We start from the raw sequence: 16,828 nt of genomic DNA, 5'->3' as shown, positions 1-16,828 counted from the left end.
CGAGCGCGTTAATTGAATTTGACAGATTAGTGTTGATAAACAATCGTGTGTCAACGCGAAAAGCAGCAGCAAGTGTCAAATGGGATTTGTGTCGCTTAATGATAATTCAGACTTCAAAAAACGGATTGTGATGTTAAGACACAGGTGTTGTTCATTTTGGATGATGAGTTAGTTCTTGATGATGTCTTGGGGACCCAATTTGCCACTGCTTTTAATTCCCACGTCCTTCACCGAAAGCATCTCAACTGACTGGCTGGGAGCTGAGCCCATGACTCTGTAGACACATTCCATCGCAGCTGCGCCTCGGAACTGTGCTGTGTACTTTTTGATACCTCCCAGGGCATACCTCCTCCACCGCCGTGGGGATGACAAATTGTTTTGCTCCAAGCGCTCTCGGCTGTCTAGCTCTAGAGCTCTAATATGCAGTGCAACATTCCTTCAAGCGGTATGCAAATCGCATGCCACGTATAGCCCTGTACATAGTCATCTAGAGTGACATTCCACGCGTATTGTCTGTCGATCCGTTCAGGCAGGCTAGAATGTGCAATGATCGGTGCGGTGCCCTTTCGCCCCAAAAAGGACTTGTTGCGGTGAGCAGGCGATTGAGTTGTCCCAATAGGCTGTCCGCAACAAGTGGCCACGAATCGACATCCAAAGTGTCTTTTTTATCTCAGTGTCCGCCTTGAGTACTCAAATTTCGCAACGAAACTCGCGATCTAAGCACCGACACCGGTGAACTTTGTGAACTGCCTGCCTTCCCCGGTCCGGATGCTGGCCAGATCGGGTTTTTGGCGTGTACGTGTGTGTGCTGGCATTCACGACCGGCCACACGTGTGCGCATGGGTGATAAACCCTTGAACACAGTGACACAGCGCGTTGCAACTGGGGGTGCTCAAATCTGTGAGAGGAAGTCTGTTTGCTGTTGTGTCTGGCGGACGCAGTTGTCAACGAGCCAGTAACCGGACACCAGGAGCGGGAGGTCGATGGCGGTCGAGGGGTTCTAATTGTTTGCAGCCCCATAAACGCGATCGTTTGTCGTTGTTGCTGACGTTGGAGGAAGGAAAGGAACTCTCAAGTGCCGACTTGCCCTGCCTAACCTCGCGCCCGTGAACGCGCCGCTGGAAGTTGGAAGTGTGCGTTGTGCTCCAACTTAGTTCTAAGCCAACCGTGAGTGAAGTCGGTGCACGGACGGACCGATGCGATAGAATCGCGAGCTACACCGTTTGAGATGTAGGTCGTTACCGACAAGTGGAAGTTATTATATTCATACCCGCTTTTGATTAGAGTTCATTCCAGTTGGGCGGGCTGGTTAGCTGCGTGACGTTTACGACGTCTTGAGAGTAGACTTAGTGTGCGCTGTGTTTATAGTGGCGTGTTTCATACTTAAGCGGCTCGGTTGCTGAAGCGTAAACACAAAGGTGTGAAAGAAGATGATTAGAATGTTAAATCCTGTTCCGATGGCTTTTGTGTGTGTGTGTGTGTGTGTGTATGGTGAAACAAATAGGAGAATATAGCAAAGACCTACGCAGATGCTTCGAAATCAAAGCTGTCTTACTACTAAGTCTAAGTAAAAAAAGTGTTGAGCCTGCACCGTACGGCAAGGGCGCGAAAAAAGCGATCCGAGCGAGCGTTAAATTCAATTACCGTACAATTTTGTCCGGAACGACCTTGTTCGGAGTGTTAATATTGTTTTTTTTTTGGTTATTTTTAAAAGCAACCATACGAATCACAAAAACAAGACACAACACACTGACAAAAAATATACAACCATCAGGTTGGGGGATTCACACATGCTCCGTAAACTCATCATTAGCCTGTGTGCGCTATCGACAACAACCGATCGGACCCCGACCGGCCGAGTTGTTGTTTTGCGGGGCGGTGTGGCGTGGCGTGGAGAAGGTGCCTCAAAAAGTAAACATTCGATCCGCGATAATGCGAAAACACACCGAGAGCAGCGGCAGCAGTGGTTGAGAATATGTTTTCCAACTGCCGCGAAACCGTGTTGCGGCGGACCTCGAACTCGAGCGTGAACTTCGGAGCTGCGCGCTAATAGCGTCGGGCTACAGATATACAGCAGCCCGGGCAGGAGGTGACGTATGCGCGTCTTTGTGGCATAATCGGCATAATCTGGTGTGGCTGGAAGCGGATAGCCGTTAGCGGTGTCTCGATCGACTCCAAACAGAACGGAATGATGAACCGGCGTACCGGAACCTTGAGTGATATTTGATTTAATTTTAGTGTGGCACGTTCATGAGCAGTTCACCTTCGGAAGGGTTTCCATGCTATTTCTCATACGCTACCACCATCCGAAGCCGATCGTATGAGTGTGCGTGTTTGGAGCACCGCTTCCTTTCGAACGAACTTCGTTAAGAGGTGCCGGAAGCGGCCTTTTCATTCGAAGCGTCTATCTCTGCGTGTGATATGTCTGCAGCCAAGCTGCCTATCTCTGCTCAACATCTATCGTTAACGTCAGTCGCGAGGGTTGAACAGTTTTGTTCGATGGATTTGTTGCCTGTTTTTTGTGTGTGTATTCTGGACTGTTCTTTGCTCCACCAAGCACTTTGCGATCGGGAACTGAAGCCTGAAGTGTTAAATTTCTGGGAGTGTCCCGAGGGAAGAACACAGTTGGATAAATATTTAGAACGTAGTGTCTCATTGTTGAGCATGACGTTGACGAAGGATTCTTGGTGGGGTAGAATATGTAAAATTGAAGTCTGTGCTTTTTCTCCCCCAAAAGACAGTCAACGTCCATTACCGATCAACGTCAGTCACGGTTTTTGTGGTGTTCGCACGAGAAGCTTGCACGAATAATTACCGAAACCGCAAGCCGAGTAGCGACGTTGCGTTCTACCACGCTTGTTAATCGCATTGTCTGGTCACTCTATTACGATCGATGAGATTTAAGAATTTTTCTCTCGCCTCTCGAGCAGTTCCAGTGTACAAAATCCTCAAAATCACGTCACAACAACGATCAATTATGACGTGCAGCGTGTCAAATGGGGTGATCGTGTGCCTTAGAAATAAGATTTACGCGTGTGGTTGCTTACTTGATCGCATTCGAGTAACACTGGTAGGGCTGGTTGTCTGTAATAACGCTTAGCTGCAGTTCATCAGCATGATGGGCGTATTGTTTGTGACGCGTTTGCCTCCTCAGATCCGTGGAAGGCACTAGCAAGCATGCAGAAACAATAAAATCTCAACTTATCCGACCTAAACCATCAGCGGTCGTTTAAAGTTTTGCGAGTGAATATTTCGTTATGTAAAGCTGGCACGATACCGATCAACTGTCTGCCGGCGCGTAACGATGTTTCGACATCGTACATGAAAATCAAGCTATAAATCGCATACACAAAACTCCTACTACAAGCAAAAAGTGGGGGAACGCACAATAAAGGCATCTGGATGCGCAAGCGCGCAAATCTAAAGGCAAATCGGCAACAAAACACAGCTCTTACACAATTTTACACACACACAAAACATAAACTCTCTCTCTGTAGAGCAAACTTTCTTCTTCGGCCAGTCCACTCACAGCCCCAACAAAACGCATCTCGTTTTCCAATGCATTGCGTTGAGTAAGCAGGGAACGCCGCACGCACATAGGGGCCATGTGGCGCATCAGCCACTTGTCGAACATGCGGGGTTCGCGTAGAGTGGCATCGTTTCCACCCACTAATCTAATCAACCGTTTGAGCTAGTTTTTCCATCACACTCCGTTACACCTTACCACGCCCCTGGGGTGAGTGATCCAGGGGGGCTCTATCAGTTTCCATTCCCAAACACGTTGCCCTTTTCTTACCAAAGCGGGAGCGAACAACCCAACAGCACCGGGGTGCGGTTCGGTGCGTGGCCGAAATACCGAAAAAGCAGACGCTACTTGCTCTCTGGCTAAACCTTCGGTGGATAAGCCGCGGCAAACACTGTAAACATAGGTACGAACAGGGCCAATTACAACATATGCGGCTGCGTGTGTTTTGATTGGCGTCCTTTTTTCAGGTTTTTCTTAGCCGCCCATCCCATCCTACCGGCGGATGCGCTTGGTGGGTGTTCAAAAACCTAACCCAACTATAAAGCCGTCGGTAGGTAAAGAAAAGGTCTTGTGCAAAGCAAACGCTTCAGAAAAGCGGGGTGGTAGCCCCAATGGCAACGCGCTCGCGCACACACTTCACTTCACTCTATCTACGTTAACGGGTCTCGCTGGAGGAGTGCTCCATATTTGAGGTCGCCGCACCAGGAATCCGCCGGGTCGTACTTAACTCCGGGCACGTGCTTTTGCCGCCCCTGATCAAACAATCATTCGCGTGTTTGTTCGCGCACAGGGTGCAGCACATAATAAATCTGGCTAGGTGTGGATAGGGGAGAGGTTTCTCGTTCGTTGTTGGAGAAACGTGTCGAAAAGGTGTTGCGTAAACGGGCATGGAGATAACGCGGGTCACAAAGTGAAACACACTTTGAAGATGACACGACGCTCGATCACGTTGGCAGGTGTGTTGCCGCAGTGCAAACGGAGAGTTTAAATGTCACACACGAGCATGTAGAGGGCGCTCTTCAATTAGTGTGCGTTTGATTTGCGGCGTCAAAATCTCACAGCTCAGTAAAAACTTCCGCCTAGTGCGTGCGTGCGTTACTTACCGCACCAATCGTTTCCCATTCTACCGTTCAACGGGTTGTTAAATGCGGCTCCTCACGATCACGCAGCTGATCACGATGTGTGGGATATTCGGGTCGTTTTGTTTCTTGTTTTGCACAACTCTTTAAAATTAAATAAAATTTACGTCACACAGCACGAGCGTGTGCGCGTGTGTGATGTGGTGTATTTTTTCCCACCGCATAAACTAATGATGGCGATGACATTTTTTTTTGCTGCCGTAAGGTCCGTATCGTGTTAGGCAATCGCGTACGGAGAAACAATTTAAAATTAAATTCACTTACCATTTTCTAAACACAGACGCCACCGTGCTTTATGGATGGGCCATTGCTTCGGGCATCTCGTTTGCTTGGCCATGGCGTCTTTCTCTCACACATTCTTGCCTTGCGCTCAGCTCTATTTATTTATTTTACCAAGCAGCCTTAGCCGAGCGCTCGAAAAATGTACGGAATGTAATGCATCGTCACAGGGCCCGGCTCAGCGCAGAGTTATGGGCCTTCCTATCTGCAACTTTGTTTATACCAAAACCCGTCTAATCGCGCGGCAACCAAAACGGGCATCTCGCATGGTGGTCAAAGGTTAGGTTTATTTCGATTCCATTCGCCCGCGGGGTGAGCATGCGCAGACCCCTGGAGCACGATCGCAGCGCCATGTGTGGATCGTTATTCGATCTGGCCGGCTTTAAACATTGTCGAGCTCCGGGCTCAATTGCGAGGGGATGAAATTGCGAAAATAGGGGGTTTACTGCACACGATCGTCCATTTGCCGGACCGTAATTATCTTGTCGGCGCAATGGTTCGGGTGGGTTTGGGCGTGGGCCGGGGAAAGGGGGCTAGAATTCCTCTTTTACGCTCCTCGAAGCACGTACAAATCGGTAGCAAACGTCCAGCGGATAAGCGCTGCACGATGATCGGTACGCGAATTCTTGGAACGGTTAAGGGGATAGGTTCTTAAAAGCGCCTCAGTCGGGACGGTCTGTTTATCCGCCATTTGTTTGCAAATTGTTTACTAAAGCCGAACGATTTACGTGCTCTACCGAACGCATGTTTCATCGGCGTGCTGGGCGGCCTGTGATGCCCCGCATCTAATATCCGAACACCGAACACCGAACCATATTTCAATTCCCAATCATACAGGGCCGGTCGGGGCATTAATTCTACCACGGCGTGTACCATCTGCCGAGTGCACAATCAGCAACAGGCTATTTATTGGCCCAATCGATCAAGATCGATCATGACTGGACCTCCTTGGTTGTGGAGCGAGAACGTTAATTTGCTGGGACGGTGGAGCGTTCTCGGCGGCACGCCTCGCCTCAGCTCAAAGGGCGTATCGGTCGTTCGGGCGAGCAAATTAAACAACCTCCTCCTTCTCGTAAATTGTGTGGCCCTGGACATGCGGCGTGCATGTCGATCGCTGCTTTGTTAAATGCGAATTTTATTGCGAGTGCAGGAGTAGTTCCGGATTCCGACGGGCGCGAACACTGTTTCGCAGCATTGCCCGGACGTTCCTTCACACTTCACTTTCCGTGGCAGGTAGCAGGTGTGATTGGATTAGAGGCGTCTTTAAGCTTAGAAACATCCGCCTCATCACCATCATCATCATGATCATCCGTTCGACGTTGAACTTGATTGCGGTCATGGCAGGAGAAAGCCTACACGAAACCGACGCGTCCATTAGAAGTCGGAAGTATCGATTATTTGGCACAGATTCCGCACACAGTGGCCCAGGTACACCCACCAACCGTCCTAATGCCGGGTGCGGTTGACGGTGTTCTCCCCACAGGTCCCGGACACACCGGCGCACATAAAACCATCATCATCGCGCTGACATACTTGTCGTCTGGCGGGTAGAAATGAGTGTGGTACTACAGTGTGCGCCTCCAACCGCTTAATAACCATCCATCGGAAGTGGGATTGCCCGGTCGCACTTCGTCAACTCCCTTTTTGACGCTTGTGCCGGTGGTCATAGGGGTACATAATTGCTGGGCTTCTTGCGACCTCCGCGTCAAGTGAAAGTTTCCCTTTCACGGGGCGGTGGGCCCTTCAGGGTGCGAAACCAACCCGCATGCATGGACGTTTTGTTTAGGAGGAGGAGATGCAGGAGGATTTGCATTTGCACCACGCAAAGACACAAACCTCTGGCTCGATGACCCTCGCGCGACATCAGTTGATGGTGGTGGCGGTGTTCTTCATTCCCTGGAAGCCGGGCGTTTCAAGTTTCCTCCCGACGACCACCGGCAGCGGAGATGGGTTTTTGTGAAGGCGATCAAACCCGCACGGATTTTTCGCTAGAAAGCAAAAACCATTAGCCACTGACCACCTCACATCTGGCGTTGATGGCGGTGATCCCTGGCCGACTGCAGAGCACGCGCCGAGAGCTATTTTTACTTCTGCCTCCGCTCCAAAAGAACAATCGTGCGGTCTGTGTGTGTGTTCTAATGTGTGTTCCGAGAAATGGAAGCGTTGCATAATGGAACCCGATTGGGGCGGATGCTGATGCTGATGCTGCTGGTGCCCCAACCTAGAATGTATTTGCGGAAGGTACACAACACGGAGAGGGCGAAAGACGCAGCAAACATAACTTTTGCCACGTCCACATCTAATAGGAGGATGAGAGGAGCATTAGCGATGCTCCTTCACGTTGCAATCGGTTGGGTTTGATCTTTCAAGGGGCCCAACCGAAGTAGGTCGGTTTTACAATCGACGGTATTCTGGGGTAATTATACAGGCCGATCTTCATCTCGTGCTGACGACATACGGATCATTTGGCGGCGTATGATCGTATCGTATCATTTGCGGACTTAGGCAGCTCCGATCGATCCGAGCTAATGAAAGTCTATCGGGCTACATCTTGCCTCTGTAGCTCTCACTTTCATACGAGACTTTGGGAACTTCGGGCATTAGGCAGCATTACGGTTCAATAAATGCTGCGAATGATGATCGGGTGCAGTATTTATTTTCCCACATCTGGCCAACTATTGCTGGATGTAACAACGGTGGCGAAGCTTGCCTTCCGATGCCTTTCCAGAGCGATCGTTCGATCGTTCGATAACCTCGGGAAGATTCTTCTTCGAGACGCAAAGATACGTTGTTTGGAGTTCGCGCACTGACCACATGTGTACGTGAGTGTACTCGCCTCGACCTAAATTTTCGCTGAATACGCTACATTTCCACAGCGCGAAGGAAAGGATTGCTTGTTTGTTTGTCCTGTTCGTCCCGTTGCGATGGGCAGTCGTCGTCACTTCCGTGCCATCTGCGCGTGAATTCGGCGGTAAATAAACATCCCCCATCTTTTGGCTTTGGGCATTACGATACATCTTGAGGTTGGGGGATGTACAATCTGCCACTGCCAGCGCATCTGTTTGGGGGCAGACAGTAGTAGCGTCCGCACGTTGAACTCCGGTACCGGTGCTCTACGGTGTACGTTTCTGGCTGTCTCCGACATTGGGGTATACATCTTCCGATCTTTCCAACCATCGGAAGCTATTTTTAATGAACTGCTAATGTAAATAAACGCGCTCAAGGGGGGAGTTGTTGCGGGTGCTCTTCTTTGTTGTTCTATTTTGGGAGTATAAACTATACCGCGATCGTGTGTATGTGTCTGTGTGAGGGAGAGTTTGATCGTACACTAGCGCAGGATAACGCAGAAACACACGCAGAAGAGGGGAGCGTACATTGTGATGCGCAAGCACATTTGTATGCTCTGCATAGATGTCATCTGGCGTCCTTCACGCAGAACAAAGTGGTTTTGCGTACGTATGCGTGTACTCACAGGATGTATCATGTGTTGCCAACGCTTCTGTCAAACGGCTCCAACACACACACGCACACGCGGGAGCATGCAAATTTGTCTTATCTGTGCATGTCGACGTGCGCATCTCAGTACGGAGGATGCGCAGTGCCGTTCTACTATTCGCATTTACCAACACGCACAACCACAGTCTGCGGACTAACCCGCGCACAGATACACGCAGTAGTAGTGGTAGCACCTTAGTGACCAGTGCCAATTCACCCAGTTGCGTGCGTATGCATTGGCATGTGAGTTCGCGCGGGATGTGTTTTAGTATCCATTTGTAGTTCACCGTCGCCGGTCGGTTCGCCGAACATGTGATCGCTGTTCTGTGATAAATGTGTGTAGAGATCTCTGCACACTCTGACGTCGGTGCAAATCAAGCGAGTCGCTAACGGTCCAGAAGATATCGCCAGTGCCATTAAAGCAAGATGTCCAATCAAGCATTTGTATTATTTCAAGTAAGATGAAATGACATCGTTCCGTGCGAAACGCTGACCAAAGCGCTCAAGTGTTCCTTTAGTGGGTTGTGTTGTTGTGTTGTTGTGTCGTCGAATCAAGCTGTCAGCAGACATTGACATTAATTGAGCTGCATCTTCCACCCCATCCAACCTTCTAGGCCGATCTGTATCGATCTCCAAACCAAGTGTACACGCACAGTGATTGAACGAGCACCGGGGGGAAGGAAGATGATCTCGAAATGGCATGTTGTGTCGTGTCCTTTTATTCCCGCACACCTCATTCATCATTCGTGATGATCCACCCTCGGACTTTCCCACGCACGTAATAGTCTCTAAATAGATCCAACCGACGGTGAAAAAAACCACCCTCAAACGCGCACTCACTCGTGAAGTAAAAAAAAAACGAGATATACACCCCAAGACGGTCGAGCGGCTCTCAGTTTTCAAGGTTCCTCCCTGTTCCTATTAGGTAGAAGGGGGAGGACTGTGTCTTCACACGATAATGCGGCCAAAGGTGGTCTATGAATCAGAGGGACATTTTTGTCATCGTTTCTTTTCTCTAAAGTGCGGCTTTTGCATGCACGCCAAGCCGCAAGGAGGGGTGGAGGAGGACATAGTTGTATTCGGTTGCGAAACGGACGGTACCCACCAACAACATTCGGGCATCATCTGCACATGCCCGCCGGTCCATTGCAATGCATTCCATTCGTTCGTGGCCGTCGATCGCGAAAGCAAACGCTCGCAAATGTATATGTACATCAGCTTCAGGGGGGAGATTGTTTACGGCTGCGAGCAGATGCGAGAAGACGTGCTTGCGTCACCCGATACGGGCAGTTCTCTCGGCGGTGCGCCTAGAACACGTAGCTGCCTTGCTCCAATTTCCTCGGTCTGCAACTCCAACGCAAACGTAATAATTATGATCATCGAGCATGACATTGACACGTACAGGGGATGCGTCATGCGTAACCGGGCTGACAGTGACCTACGCATCGCCGGGAGGTATCGTGCACGCATCATCTTGTGTCCCGCTGCCCAGAACCCAGCGAAGCTCCCCAAAAAAAGCAAAAAAGCTAAGTTGACACTCGAAAAGGAGTGAAGAGAGAAAAGAAAAGCTCCAAAAATTTAAATCAAGTACCTTCTTCTCGTGTCGCGTCACGTTGAGTGATCCGAGTACCCCGTTATTATTTGGTACCGAGTACCAAGTACCTCACTCCAGAGTTTGTTTTGCTTTTTGGGGTCGAGTGGCTTCTTCCACGGCCACTGTTTCATCCCGTCCCCGGGTGGAGCCCTTTCGTGGAGGATAATTTAAGCAATTGCCAATTGAAGTAACTCTGCCCTGCTGCGGGAGTTTGCGCAAGCGTTCCAAGTGGCAGTACGCAGCTGGATGGGCTGGAGTGATCCCTGCAGATCACTTACCAAGTAAACAGAGGGAGCAACGACGGTCGAGCAATGCATTTGAGCTTCCCGAACTGACTGTTTTTGCTGTTTGTTTGAGTTGTCTGGAAATCGAAATGCCGAAATTCAACCTCAATGATCCGATCGCTTGACTGAGTTTTTTAAGGTGAGGCTGCTCTTGATGCTCTGTCGGTCGGCAGGTAAAATACGATCGTAGCGCTACTTAACACATTATCGAATGGGTTTCGATCTTGAGCAACTGTTTCCAATATGGACGATATAAGGAAACAAAACCAAACTGGATGGCGAATGTTTGATGTCGTGCGGCTGGCTGTCGTGGCTGTAAAACTCGCTGGAAATTATCGATCTGCTAAAAGGGTGCATAGTTCAGTGGAGAAAGTCACGTAATAATTGTCGACACGGCTGTGTGTTTTGTTTGGTGCGGTGCTCAACACGGTGCGCAAAACCTGCGGGCAACATCATAAGAGCGCTGCCAAAATCTGCATACCAGCCGAGTGATCTTCCGCGAGAGCTATAATAAACCTGTCCACCGGTTTGGAGCATCCGCTTCCTGACTGACACCTGAGCGCGCTCCATTTGCTTATGGGCATCGCCGGCTGCCAGGCAAAACCGCCAACCGGGAAGTAAATGATGGGTGGTAACGGTCAACTCGGCCGCTGTACCACCTCCATACCAGGGAGGTGACCGTTTTCGTATGACGCGTTGGACAGATACGTGCCCTTAATCATCAACACACACACACACACACAAACACCATCTTCTGGTGCCGATTTGCGAAGCTGCGGTAAAAATAGTCTTCCACTGTGAGCAGTGGCCACTCACTGCCGTCGGTGAAATGTGCGGCAAGCAGCAGAAACATCCAAACATTCCCGTTTGTTTGGAAAAAAGGTGATGGCGCTGGTAGCGAGAAAGAGAGAAGACTCCGACCAAAGCGGCTGGCAATTAATTGTGCCGGAATGCGTAAACGCTTTGTTGCGTGGTGCAATTTTCCATCTCGGGCAAGAAACATAGAACAACTCTCGGATCCCGATGTGCCAAAGTCGATTGAATGGTGAAGCACTTTTCCGGCGATTCAATTGTTGTTAGAGTCCCCGGTATCGATACAGTGCTGGTACACGGTCCATTACCTAATCGCTTGTTGTACAGCGTCTAGTGGTTATTTTCTTACCGAGCAAGACACAAACCATACGACCACATTGCGTCCATTGATAGGAACCATTGCGTTAGATCCGTTTGCGTGCAGCGCATTACCAAACACGCTGTGGGACAGGTGAAAGCGCTTGCGTACGCATTTTAAATTGAGGCAATTGTGGCAGAGTTGCTCTTGGGAAAGAATTAGCAAACAGATAGCGATTTCGAACGATGATTGAACGTTAGTGATGGTTGTAAGGCATGGGAAGCATCGATCAAGCGTGCGTTGTGGGATGAACAGTTACGGGGGACTTATTTTTAGATTCTTCACATCGCATTTACGTTCAATCTGGAGTGTTCCAGTCCGTAGCAAGAAGATGATGATGATGTACTGTCTGCCCACTACCCATTCGTTTCGATTGCATTCCATCGAAGATTGTTTATTTACCATCTTTCTTTCCCTTTTCCATTGCAGACTGTACAGACGGCATCCCCGTGGAGGCCACAGTTACCGCTGCCAAAGGACATAACGACTCATGTGCAGCAGCAGCAGCGACAGCAAGCCATGGAAAAGGCAACAACGACGGCACACAAAGCGAAGGACGCTAAGGACAAGAAGTGGTCGCTGGGCAGTCTGTTTCGCAAGAAGAAGAAGGACCTAGAGACGGACTCGAGCTCGGAGGAGGACCGGAAGGCGGGCTTTGTGCCGGTCAAGAGCCAGGGCACGCTGAACGGCAAGCGCAAGAAGCGTTCGAGCAGGATCGTGGGTGCTGGATTTGATCACATTGTAATCAATCCACAACAGCAACAGCAGCAGCAGCAGCAGCAGCACATAATACCGCATCATCAGCACCATCCACAGCAACAGAACCAGTACGGGTTCCGGGAAACTGACGGCGTAAACACGATCGAACGATACCCCGGGAATGGATCGCTCGATCGACGGGGAAGAAAGACAGACCGGTCGAGCAGACATTCAAAGGAGCGGCAGTCATCAAGCGATGAGGAGTCGCATCGATCGTCCTCCATGTCGCGGTTCCGCAGTGACGACAGCTTGGGCAATCATAGTGCCGGCTCGCATCGAAAGTCTCGTACGGCACGCACCGAGCGTTACCTGAAGCGTATGTCCCGTGACGATGGCGGTAGTCCGCAGGGCTCGATCGTACCAGCGCCTACCGTCAATCGATGGCACACGCAACCGATTTCACCCAGTATGCTGCACGGTGGCAGCGTTCAGTCAATGGACGTTACCTATCGACGACACCATCCGCACCATCACCACACGCATCACCATCATCAGCCGCAGCAGCAACCACTCCAGATGACGCTGCGCAATTCGGCCAGCTTAACGAACGTTCCGCACCATCTGTATCAGTCGAGCTCGCCGAACTATGCGCATCAGTTGAACTACTCGACGGCACCGCCGTCCCACGGTACGGGTAACGCACCGGCAGCTGTAACGTACGAAAACAGCTTCTACATACAGAGCAAGGCGAGCTCGATGCGTGACGCTATCCGCAGTCCACCGCCGATTCCTCCCAGGGATCCTCAGCGACGGCTCACGATCGGTCACACCAACGAGGCACGGCCCGTGTCTTATGCGTTCGATCGATTCCATCAGGTGCCGGGTAACGTTTGGCAATCGAACGGCAAGTGTAACAGTGAGGATCGCTTGTGGGGATCGATGCAGCCAGTGCAGCGTACTGCTCCCAGTGCACACTCTGTAACACCACCAAGAGCTACCTCTGTACAGCCGGCTGAGGTACAACAGCAGCAGCAACAGCAACAACAACACAGACAGCGTTACATATCTCGACAGCAGCAACCACCAGTTACCACCATCCAGCCACCGAGTACACCACCGAGTAGTGTGGCTTACCATCACCATCAGCACCATCAGCATCAACAGCAGCAGCAGCAGCACCATCAGCAGCAACCGAACTATCATGCGACACTGCCTGCCACACCACCGCAGCACTCGGTAGAGTATCGTTACGTAACGGATGTAACGCCTCGTTCGCGCAAACCGATCCAGATACAAGATCGCACCTTCGAACCGTACGAACCGAAGCTAGCCGATCCGGTGCCGACGGGCAGTGAGTCTTCCCTCGCCTACACCAGCACCCCCACACCGACCGGAGGAGGACGCGTTGGTTCGTCCTCACGGTCGCTGCGTGCGGACAGTTCCGACTCGGTCGGTGGTGGAGGTGGTTCGCGCACTCCTCAACAGTCTGCATCCGCCTTCTGGCGTCGCATTGAGGAGGAACAGCAAAATGGGTCGGTACAATCGCGCCGTGGTCGTGCTACGGAACGTCGTCCAGGTGTGGCGGGAACGGCCATTTCATCTCGCTCCGTATCGACATCCCGAGCGCTGGAAATCATGAACCGTCGCAATCAGGAGTTGACGCGCGAGCTCGACCATCTGCTGGATGATAAGCAGAATGGGAAGAATGGAGATGGGGAGATGGAGAACATTGTGAGCGGACGGTTGTATCTGCGGCAGACCGGAGAGACAGGTGCTAACCGAGCGAAGTCGAATGAAAAGTTGTACGAGGTGAAGATGAAAACGGCACCGGAGCCAACGGTGGTGCCGAACAAGTACGAAGAACATGTGGCAAAAACCGTTGCCCAAGGCACTACGGTGCATGGAACGCACGGCTATAGGCGATATGGTGAAGAGCAGCAACCTCCTGCGCCACCGATGCGAACCATTTCGAAGCGAAACTCCTGCTCGGAGGAAGAGCTAGCCCGGAAGCGCAAATCGGCCAACCTGGAGGAGGCAATCAACGAGCTGGAAGCGATCTACAAGAGCCTCAAGCTAAGCGATGAAGATCTGCTGGAGCGTGCGGAGCAGCGAGATCTTCCCACACCGACAGGGTTCAGCCAGCGGGCGCGTCACTATCGCTACGATGCGGATGCAGATGAGGAGCGAGCTAAGGCCGAGCCAGATGTACAGCTTGATGATCTAAGCTACCGTAGCATCAAGCGAGCAAACAGCTCGATCAAAGCGCCAGATACGCAGCCACCGTTCGGTATTCCAGTCGGACCGATACCACCCTCCCCGAACACGGACTATCTGACGGTGCAGGCACCGGTGAAGCAGACCAAGCCACGCTTCCAACCGCAACGATCTCCGGATCTCGTGGCAGACGATCTCGCCTTCCGACAGCTGCGCAAGGACAAGGATCTACTGGCATGTATCGATCGCGCCGGCGTGCGTCATGCACCACCATCGCAGAGCGGTAATACTAGCAGCGGGTCGGACGACTCACGCCAGAAACGTTCGACCGGTTCGCTATCGTCCAACATCTACAGCCAGATACAGCGCGATGCGGCCAAACCTTCGGGTGGAAATCTGGAGGACTACTACAAGATAGAGCTTTACGCAAAGAGTCTGCGAGAAGCGACCACCCCTGGTCGGGAGGTGGTGGCACCGGCACCGAAGTCGAAAGATGCCTCACCGGCAAAGGAGAAGCCAGTTACCATGCGTCCGAAGAGTGGCACGACACTGCCGAAGGAGAATCGGGGCGCCGTGTTCAATCTCCCTTCAACGCTGAAGTCAAGCTCGTCCGGAAGTCCACCCAAGAGCCCGGCAGCGACAGAGGGAAGCAGTGCCGGTTCGACACCTACTCCACGACCGCGCTCCGGCACCGAACCGGTCATTGTGGGCGCAAAGCATAAGGCCGAGTTTGAGGAGATCCTGAACGCGATCGCACTGGAGGCGCAGTCTACGAGCGAGAAGCTTGGGGCCGATCTGGCCGAACTTCGCAAAGAAACGCAGTCCGTGTCGAGTGGCACCAGTCCGGAGGGGAAGTCGGTTGGAGGGGCGCGTCCCATTTCCAAGACGATTGCACCCACGAAAAAGGAGGAGGTGGTGGTTGTAGCCGCCAGAGCTACTGTGAAGTCACAGCGAAGTGAGACACCGAAGGAGCTGGCCGAGGTGGCGCAAGCGGCCAAGTACTGTGAGCGAATGTTGCGTGACGTTATTGAAGAGGCACCCAAGAAGGAGATGCGAAAGGAAGCGTCTGCATCGAGCAAGCTGTCGCCGAAGAAACGGGAGCAAAGTCCGATCGAACGTGCTCCAAAGACGATCGTTCCAGAGCAACCCACTATCATAGAACCAGCGCCATCCAGCGAACCGTCTGTGTTGAGTGGGCTTATAGAGCAGCTAACGCCGGCCGGTAGCTTCGAAGCGCTCAGCAAACGCTGCCAGGAGCAGCTCAGTGAGCTGGAAGCTGAGGATGAGCAGCGAGATGGGCGCGTTAAGTCATCGATCGAGCGTGATTACGATAATCTGGTCGAGAGTATCGAACCTTTTGAGTCCGATACGGATAAAAAGTCCACAGAGGAAGAGATCGACATCATCATGAAGGAGTGTGGCATTGAGCTGGAATCCAACGCTGCCCAGAAAGTGCCTGCCAGTGCGCAGACCGAGCTGAAGTCCTCGAGCGAGACCGAGCCTTGTCCAAAGTCCTCCTCCCAGAGCGTCGGTCCTAAGTCTGTCACAGCGAGCGAAACGTCCCAACAACGGGCCACCAGTACGTCTCCCTCTAGCGAGGGACGAACTAAAACGTCCCGTCCGTCGCCCCCGGTGTCTTCCGTGCGGCTAACACCGTCCGACACGGAGTCGCAGTACAACTCGTCCGAAGAGCTCGCCATGATCTTCGGCATCAAGAGCCCAACACCGACAGGTAAGGAAGCAGCCGGTACCGGCCGTGTACCGTTGCTTTCGTTGTCGTGTGCCAAACCCTCTGTCCCGAACTCCCGTACTGCACTGTCCGCCGATCCTGCCACCACCGGCACCATCGATGAGCATGATGGTGGTGTTGTCCTTTCCGTGCCCGTCCCGACCATCCTTTTCCCTAACCAATCCCTTACTACCACTACTACCAGCACCGTGGCGAGTGTTTGCGCTGTTTCCGCTACTAATAGCATCGCTTGTAAGAATGTCACTACCAACACGAACACCACCACCACCACTATTATCACTTCTTCTGACACGCAAACGCACGACATCACCACCACCGCCGTTGAGGTTACCGCGAACGAGGAGGAACCGCCGATGACGAGCTTCTATCTGCGCAGCAGCTTCGGCAACCATCTGCACCACAGTCTCGACACGATCCACGAGGATCTGGCCGAGGAGCTGGAGGAAACGACTGCCGCGAACGATGTCGACTCCACCACGACCGATTCGGGCAATGTTAGCCTGAACGATTTTGGGTCCGAGTTCCCAGGTAGTGGGCCGATCGATCGGAAGGTGACGTTCGTGAACGAGGTTCGCATTGGACCGTGCGGTACTGGGTACTATCCGTTTCGCAGCGAGCTGCAGATACCGGAGATCTTCATCGAGGATGTGAGTGCGCAGGAGACGACGGAGCTGAAG

General features: G+C 51.9%; 1 protein-coding gene across 9 annotated transcripts in view; it reads left to right on the top strand.

Annotated features, from left to right (window-relative positions):
* LOC120908831 (supervillin) overlaps positions 1-16,828 on the top strand; it is a 192,768-nt gene that overhangs the window by 29,116 nt on the left and 146,824 nt on the right. For 5 of the 9 annotated variants that reach the window (XM_040320259.1, XM_040320264.1, XM_040320263.1 and 2 more), the window contains exons 1-2: positions 8,694-8,895; positions 11,918-16,133. In XM_040320259.1, the coding sequence (XP_040176193.1) occupies positions 8,866-8,895; positions 11,918-16,133 (4,246 nt within the window). In that variant the 5' untranslated portion in view covers positions 8,694-8,865. Of the gene's footprint in view, positions 1-8,687; positions 8,896-11,917; positions 16,134-16,828 lie in introns of those variants that run through there. The other 4 variants (XM_040320265.1, XM_040320266.1, XM_040320267.1 and 1 more) reach the window with 3 other exon arrangements.

This window comes from Anopheles arabiensis, chromosome 2, assembly GCF_016920715.1.
Source record: "Anopheles arabiensis isolate DONGOLA chromosome 2, AaraD3, whole genome shotgun sequence".
Lineage (NCBI taxonomy): Eukaryota > Metazoa > Arthropoda > Insecta > Diptera > Culicidae > Anopheles > Anopheles arabiensis.
This window is presented reverse-complemented; position numbering and strand designations above follow the sequence as displayed.